Raw genomic sequence first — 9,124 nt, 5'->3', positions numbered from 1 at the left:
TATTATTATTATTATTATTATTATTATTATTATTATTATTATTGCCATTTTTGTTGTAACTTCTCAATATTTGTCTATTTTAGTTTACTGTCCATCACCTTAAAATCTCTTGTATGGAATAATTTGAATAAAATAAGTAAAAAGATATAAAATGATACACAGCTGTGAGCCTAAATTCCGCAATCTTCAAGAGAATGTTACAAATAATCTGTCTCATGGGCTGGAACTTCACCATTGCAATAGATTAAGGAAAATGTATTTGGTGTATATTCACTACAAAGAGGTCTGACTCCATTTGTAACACATGCCCAAGTAGGAATACTTCTTTCTATATTTTGATTATGTGGTGTAGGTGGGTGTGCTATGGGCATGTTAAGGGCTGGACACAAGGTGGCATGATGGGAATATCATTCCTTGCTCCTATCCCCAGTTTTATTTAAAAAAACGGTATTTATGTAGATCTTTGGCAGTAATGTACAGTGTTTGCTAACGAACCATTCAAGTTTCTTACAAAAATAGAACAAAATAAAACAATGTAGTGGGGAGGGGAGAGCAGAGGAACTGAGGGGAGGAACAATGATGTTTTCCAATGAGGTGTGTTGGACTCTTGGGAACAAAATCCCAAGAATCAATAAAAGCTTTATAAGTCTGTGTTTCACAACATTTATTGCTATGAATGTCGGTCTCAAATACATTCACATACAATGTGTTTCTGATTCTAGTGAGGGGAGAAAAGGACAGCGACATACCCTGTGACAAGCACTCCTGAAAGATTGTAAGTACACAACTGTGAGAATGGGTATGTCCTAAGAGAAGCTGGTGGCAAAAGTTAAGTTCACAATGTTAGTTTTCATGTCAAACCATACAAAGGTGTTCTGGGAGGTTTGGTTGCTTTTGGTGGCTTATAGAGTTATTTTATGTCCTGGAAATCAGTCCACCTGCCTCTATAACTGCCTAAGTACCTGCTTGTTCCTTTTGTCTATATATCCGTCTAACTACCTGTTTGTTCCTCTTGTCTGTATATCTGGCTGATAACTGACTGTTTTCCTAGATTTAAAATTCTTCTTCTTAGAAACACATTTGACAGATAGAAAACATTTCCCTAATAGGAGAGATTTTTCTAATAGGTTTTTGTTTAAGGTTTTCTGACAGAACAACTATTCCCACAATTACCTGGGTTTATATTTGATGAGATATTCCCAAGTTCTCTTCTACATGCATAAGAAAATAGAATTCTGATGGAAGCTAGTTTCAGACGTCATCTCATGTGGTGTTCAACATATGAATAACATTTATAGAACAGTGTGAACCTTTACAACTATTATTGCATCCAATCAATCTCCTGCAAGTAATTGTCCATTGAAATAGTTTGTGGTTATGAGTGTGTAATGATGAAAGAGGTGGGTCATACCAGATTGTGGCTTTCCTCTCATCAATAGGGACATTTATCACATACATACAAACACAAGAGTAGGCAATACCTTTATAGATCACCAAAAGAATCCTTGAACAATTTGTGAGCTCTCATGGATTGGGACCATCTACTTTGTCAGGTGTGTACCAGTGTGAAGAACTTAAAGTCCAGAAGTTCATGGCAAAATGGATTTGGCCAGGGAAGATTCTCTTAGATGTAAAATCATAAGTTCTTCGCAAGATGGATTTTACCAGGCACATCTTTCTTAGATTTAAGTCAGGAAAGATGCAGGTTGTATTAAGGCCATTGTTTTAAAGTTGCAGCAGAGGCAGTTATGGAAGGGATATCACACCCTAGTTGTTCAAACAAAGAGTCACTGGCCATGCACACAAACATCTTCCCATTCTGTTTTTCTTGATCATCAAGCTGATGTGGTGATCTGCTTTCCAACATTATTTAATCAGCAATCTACAATTTGTAATACTTCTGGATTACCTCAGGCATACACCTCCATCATTCCTATAGCCCATAGCTTCTCTGAATTACTCAAGCCCCTTCACAATGACAAGGCAGCAATCCGTGAAGTGGTACGTAATGATAGGTCTCCTTTGATGAAATATCAGTACTGGAGATTGACAGACTTGGCGTTAGGTAAAGAGGGGATCCATGACTTGAAGTTCGGGACTCACTGGTTTAGAATTGGGGCTGCTTCAACTGCAGCCACTCTTGGCTATGAGCCTTAAAACATTAAGATATTAAGCGTTTGAGGCATTTGGAGCGGTGGTCGTTTACATCTTATTGCAGATATGTACGAGCACTCCCTAATGTCTACGCAGAATGGGAGAAGGAGAGCTTTGTGTTTTGGGCAGCAAAATATGTGGCTAAGTCTGCGTGGGGGGCTAGGAGCTAAAAGCCAAATCATGTGGAAAGGTATCCGTGGAATGTTGTGGTGCCAATTTTGTTGAGCAGCGGCATTTGGCACGCATCCCCCCCCAATGTATTGCTCATACAGTTGGGCAGCAATGATCTGGCGAAGGAAAACGGCAAGGCCCTGATTTTGGATATTATTCATGACCTCAGACGGTTGAGGGCAAGGTATCCCGTGATGAGTATTATTTGGTCGGCTGCCATCCCACAGCTGGTGTGGCTGGATGAATGTCAGATGCAACAGGTAAACACGGCTCGGAGACATGTTAACAGGCAAGTGTGCAGAGCAGTACGCAATAGCTTTGGATCAGTGATTGGTCACCTGGAGATCCGTGTGAGTGGGCCTGAGCTTTTCTGGCATGATGGCGTGTTCACCTTTCAGATATGGGCTTGGAAATATTCCCAACAAATCTTAAGAGGGGCCTGCTTTTGGAGCTTGAGAGGCTGGATGGCGGGAATGGGGCTTAGCTTTGCTAGTCCTTATGCTGTGGCAGATAGTGCAGATAGAACAGGTTTGGGTGAGTCCCCTGGCAACCACAGGTAACGTATAGCTAATCTGATCTCCCAGTGCTGCCAGTCATTTGATTACAGTACTTGGGGGTGGGGAGAGATGTACTGGGGCCACTCCCAGAACAACAGCCAACAATGAGGTGGGGGCTTGAGGTCCAGGGGTGGTCAAATTTGGGGCAGTCAGGTTCTTGTGTCTTCATGACTGGGGGAACTTGGGGCTCGGGACTCACCCATTATCTTGGTTGGGGTCCATTGAGACCCCTCTGTAGAACCTGGTTCCATACTACCACAGGACCCCCATTTTCATTATAGGCATTAATTAATATTTAATAAAGTGTGGCTCATGTTTTGTTCTATAACAATCTGTCTCATGTCTTTATTACTGGGTGGGGTGGGGGGTAATGCCCATGTAATATGTCAGTTGCATTTTATATTGGAAAATACATTTCTTTGGTCGGGCTTCTGAATTGTCACACTGACCTTTTTTTAAAAAAATATGGAGTTTTAAAAGCTGTATTGTTCACTATTCCTAAAGGGTTTTTGGCTTACTTTTTCAATATGTATATTTGATGCATTTTTAACTTATACTGTATACCAGTGGTTCTTAACCTTTGTTACTCAGATGTTTTTGAACTGCAACTCCCAGAAACCCCAGCCAGCACAGTTGGTGGTGAAGGCTTCTGGGAGTTGCAGTCCAAAACTCCTGAGTAACCCAAGGTTAAGAACCAGTGCTGTATACTACCTTAAATTTCCTTACTGTAAAAATGAATGAGTAGGGTTACAATTCAGAAATATAATTGTCTTCTCCCTCCTGATTCCATGTACAGCTTTCACAGATCAGTTGGAATAACATTTGAATAACAGTATCCTGAATGAATTTTAATAGATCTTCTCTTCCTGGTATAGAAAGTATCCAGTTATTGAAGAAGATATGAAAAATCTGACGTCTACACCCACCTTCTTGCTGCTGGAATTCTCAGATGTCCGAGAGCTACAGATCTTGCATTTCTTCATATATCTAGCATTATATCTAACAGCAGTAACATGGAATATTTTCATCATCATTGCCATTGTTGTCGACTACCACTTGCACACCCCCATGTACTTCTTCCTGTTCAATTTAGCCATGATAGACATTGGGTTCATTTCGGTCACAGTCCCCAAATCAATGGCTGTGTCTCTTATGGATGACAGATCCATTTCTTATTCTGGGTGTGTTGCTCAAGTTTTCTTTTGTTTCTGTTTTGGAACATCGGAATTAATTATCCTAACTATCATGGCACATGATCGCCATACTGCAATCTGCAACCCACTCGAGTATGAAAGAATTATGCACAAAGGAACTTGCCTTGAGATGGTGGCCACCGGTTGGATATTTAGTGTTTTTTACACCATATTGCATACAGGTGGCACCTTTGCAAATACTTTTTGTTCTAATCGTATCAATCAGTTATTCTGTGAAACCCCACACTTATTAAAGTGTTCTTGCTCTAATATTTATTTAGTTGAAGTTGGATTTCTTGCAATAAGCTGTAGTGTAGTACTAGCATGCTTTGTCTTTATTATCATAACATATGTGAAGATTTTTCGGACAGTGCTGAGAATCCCATCTGTACATGGGCAGAAAAAAGCTCTTTCCACTTGTATTCCTCACCTCACTGTTGTTTCATTGTATGTGTTAACTGCAGTCTTCGCCTATACAAGGCCACCTGGTGATTCTTCTTCTGCTGTGGATGTGGCTGTTGCTGCAATGTATTCCATAATTCCTCCCACACTGAATCCATTCATTTACAGCATGAGAAACAATGAGATCAAGGCTGCCTTGTGGAAAGTCTTGAAGCTGTTTTTTTCTTCTAAAAAACCTTGCTGGTTTTATATTGTTAACATTTAATTACAGTATATATTGCATTCATATATTTTTCTATGCTAATTTTTATCAGGAAACTTAACACTTCATGTTGTTGTTGTTGTTTAGTCGTTTAGTCATGTCCAACTCTTCGTGATCCCAAGGACCTGAGCATGCCAGGCCCTCCTGTCTTCCACTGCCTCCCAGAATTGGGTCAAATTCATGTTGGTAGCACTGTCCAAACATCTCATCCTCTGTCGTCCCCTTCTCCTCTTGCCTTCACACTTTCCTAACATCAGCATCTTTTCCAGAGTCTTCTTTTCTCATGAATGCAGGAAACTGAATAGCAAAAGAAGGAGAAGAATAAGGAGAAGAGGTAGTGAGTGCTCCAAAACTGGAAGCATTCAAGAGAAATGTAGACAACCACCTGGAATATATCCTTTGATTTGCATTCTTACATGGGGGATTGGACTGGATGGCCTTATAGGTGCCTCCCAACTTCATGATTCTATAATTTTAAGATGAAGAAAAGTGGCAACAAAAATGGAAACTATACAACATGAAAGAATATCTATGTGTACATAAGTGAATCTCCAATAAAATTAAGCTGATAATCTCAATATATACGAGGATAAAGCAATAAGGTTTCTGAGTGGAGATGGGCATGAACCTCCGTTCAGAGGTGTGGAGAAAGAGATGCAGTAGTGTGGAGAAAGAGATGCAGGGCATCCATGATACCCTTTTCAGTCAATGGGCGAGTCCCAGGCCCCCGGTTCCAGCTGTCTTGACAACAGCAGGAACCCGGCCGACCTCTGTTAAACACCCCAGACCTCGAGCCATCTTTATTTGATGACTGTCGGTCCGAAAGTGGCCCAGCGCATCTTCCCACCGGCGGCCCTGTAATCGCATGATCTGCAGAGCCGGGAGGTCGGATGCGCTGTTGGCTTAGCATAATTATCAAAGGGATACACCGAGACAACCAGTTTTCCCCCACACTACCCGCCACAGCATAGGGACTAGACCTGGCTAAGTCCTATGCCCGCCATCGAGCCGTCTGAGCTCAGAAAGCAGGCCCCCTTTTCTATCTTCAAGAAAAATGTCCAAGCCTGCATCGGACAAGTGGACGCCGTCACTACGAAAATATTCAGCATTGGAAGTTTGGATCCTGTGGTGGTTAATCACAGATCCGAGGCTGCCGCTGCAGACACCTCTACATACTTCCCTATTGACCCGTCGGCGGGCCCTATTAACATTGGCAATGCTCAGAGCTCCACGCCAGGTTAAACGCGGGATGATCGTGGACCACACAATCCGCATGGCAAGATACCTCTCCTTCAGCTTCTTAAGATCTCTAAGAATATCAAGTATCAGTGCCTTACCAGGTGATCTAGGTAAATCATTGCCTCCTAAATGCACTACTAAGATGACTGGTGGCATATGCTCAAAAGAGGTCATCCTGCTGAACTGGATCCAATGCATGCCACGCATGCCTTTCCATGTAATAAACGCATGGGCACCAAGCCCCAAATCATTCCCCCACGGGGAAGATGTGGCATAATGTGCCGCCCAATAAACATAACTGTGGCTGATGATCATTACGTGCCTTCGGCCTTCCAGTGTCTTGTCACCTGAAATGATATAAACAGCCCCTGCCTATATGTTAGGTAGAGGTCTGATATATTTGCAGTAGCAATCTGACGACCAATGCCCCAACTGTTTAATTTGGTCTGCGTTATAACCCATGGCTGCTGCTGTTGAGGCTGCTCCTATTCTGAAGGAATGTGTCCCGAATCTCATATTTTTTATACCTATCCTCTCCAGCGCCATGTCAGTAAGTTTCCAAAATTGGTATTTTGTGAGTGGTGACACATCTACATGCTGGAAGAAGTACCTAAGTTTTGGACCACTAATTTCACTGAATTCCTGTACTGCCCTTACTGGATAGTTTTTCATGCTGCATTGCCCTAAGACTAATTGCCTGCCTTTTCCCCGCTGATCCACTTTAGACTGCCTTATCTTAATTTTTAGCTGCCCCTCCTGAACTATAATGTCCCCCAGTTGTAATGCCTTTTGAGAAATATCCGCTTTACCTAATGCCACTAGTTCACTAATATGCAGGGCCCCAAAGAAGGCCACCAAGGCTGCTGCCTGAAACAATGCCGCTTCATAATGGACCCTACATAAAGCTCTCCATTGTTCGCATAGTCATTCAAGGAGAGCTGGGGATATAGGTGTCCTATTGTCCTGCACTCTCCTCCTTTCCCTGGACCATCCCTCCAACATCTTCCTAATTTGAAAGTCACCAGAAAAATCTCTGTGCCCATTCGCTTTTGCGTAGAATGCCAGGGCCACAAGTTTACCCTGAATAGTGCCTGTCGCTAAGCCCCTTCTGTGTAAAGATATTATAAATTGTTGGAGGTCCTCCACTGGAGCCGGCCATGTTTGCTGTAACCTTGTTGACTTCCTGAATTCATAAAACTCAGTACCCGAAGCTAAATAAACCATTCTTGTCCTTGGGGCCAATGCAAGACCTATTGCTCTGGACACTTCTTCCCGCCAATCTGCCAGACCTCCTCTGGAAGAACCTCTGGCAGATCCCTGGCTTCTGGTGCCAGCTCCCTGAAACGCTCGATCTGTTGGCATGAGAGAGCATCAGCTATCCTGTTGTCAATTCCTGGGATGTGACGGGGATGCACTATTACATTAAATTGCAGTGCCAGCAGAGTAAAAGCCCTAACCAACTCCATGACCCTTTCTGATTGTCATGTCAGGTTGTTAAAGATGTGCACCACTGCTTGGTTGTCACACCAAAAGTGGACTACTGTATTTGCCCATTCTTCCGCCCAGAGCCAAACGGCTCCTACAATTGGGAAGAATTCTAAAAATGTCAAATCTCTCGTTATGCCCTAGTGCCCCAGCGGCGTCAGGATTTACTTGAACATCCACTTTTAAACTAAGTTCAGATCTCCAGAAGGAAAACCCATTGAACTGGTCTAGGAATTGTTTCCAAACCGTGAGATCTTCCCTCATACCCCTGGTAACTCTCGTTGTCTGCATTGGCCTCTTTAAACCTGACATGGCACCGCAGAGTTGCCTCAAAAAGGTGACTTTGCAGGTAAAATTTAAATGCCCTACTATTTCCTGTAACTCTTTAAGTGTCACCTTTTTCTTCCCTATTAATCTGCTCACTATCGTCCTAATGTTTAGTAATTTGTCTTCGGCAGCCTTGAAGTCTGTTGTAGTGTATCTAGTTCAATCCCTAGGAAAGAAAGGGATATTGCTGGTTCCTCAGTTTTTTCTTCAGTGAAGGGCAAACCCATTTCAAGGACCAGTTCACGGAATTTGTCCAAAATCAATCGGCACCTTCTGGAGTTTGCTTTTCCTCAAAAAAGGAAATCACCGAGGTAGTATGCTGTAGAATTACAGCCCGCCCTCTGCCTGACCTGCCACTCAATGAAGGTGCTAAACTTTTTGAAAGCTGAGCACGAAATTGAGCACCCCATAGGGAGGGCCCTATCGATGTAATATTGCCCTTGAAATTGAAAGCCCAAGATTGAAATCCAATGGGTGGACGGGCAAAATTCTAAAAGCCGATTTAACATCAGCCTTTGCCAATTCAGCGCCAACTCCAGAAGTCCTAATCATATTAACTGCCTCATCAAACAAGGTGTATCTCACTGAAAAAAGTTCCGGGGGGATGGCATCATTCACTGATGTCCCCTCTGGGAAAGATAAGTGATGTATTAACCTAAATTCACCTGGGGCTTTTTTGGAGATGATCCCTGATCCTGTTTAATCAAATTAGTCCACTACACCCAATGAAGGGTTTATGCAGAATCAGTCCACCTGGCTCTTTGCCCAGTAGATGGCTTCTTATGGCCCTGTTCTGATTTTATTCTATTTTCTTTGACTTCTTTTCTTTTTTTCAAAATTATAGTAATTATTAGCTTTACATCAATTGTATTGTCCTTAATGACCTGTGAATTATAACCCTTTTGTATACAGTGGTGCCTCGCATAGCGAGGTTAATCCGTTCTGGATTAACCTTCGCTATGCTGAAGCATCGCTGAACGGGGCAGCGATTTCCATTGGAACGCATTAAACATCGTTTAATGCGTTCCAAATAGGCCAAATACTCACCGTTCAGCGAAGCTTCAGGATGGCCGGCAGCCATTTTCGCGCCCTCGCCTCGCTTACCGAGGGCGCGAAAACACTGCGCGCGGCCATTTTAGGACATTTCCTGGCTTCCGGCGGCCATTTTGGCCGCCGAACAGCTGATCGGCGGGGGTCGTTTTGTGAAGATCGGTAAGCGAAACGCTTACCGGTCTTCGCAAAGCGAATTTTTCCCTATTGGAACAACGTTGTGCGATCGCATTAGCGATCCGAAAAAACGGATCGCTATGCGATTTAATCGTTATACGGTGCGC

At 42.8% G+C, this 9,124-nt stretch overlaps 1 protein-coding gene across 1 annotated transcript; it reads left to right on the top strand.

Annotated features, from left to right (window-relative positions):
* The first annotated feature begins 369 nt into the window (after positions 1-369).
* LOC110071461 (olfactory receptor 14A16-like) lies at positions 370-8,875 on the top strand. The gene has a single exon (XM_078378098.1). It carries the CDS (start codon positions 3,783-3,785, stop codon positions 4,740-4,742), a length of 960 nt encoding a protein of 319 aa, XP_078234224.1. The 5' UTR covers positions 370-3,782; the 3' UTR covers positions 4,743-8,875.
* Positions 8,876-9,124: the final 249 nt, after the last annotated feature.

This window comes from Pogona vitticeps, chromosome 6 (genome assembly GCF_051106095.1).
Source record: "Pogona vitticeps strain Pit_001003342236 chromosome 6, PviZW2.1, whole genome shotgun sequence".
Classification (NCBI taxonomy): domain Eukaryota; kingdom Metazoa; phylum Chordata; class Lepidosauria; order Squamata; family Agamidae; genus Pogona; species Pogona vitticeps.
Note: the sequence above shows the minus strand (reverse complement) of the source record. Positions and strands in the feature narration are given on the sequence as shown.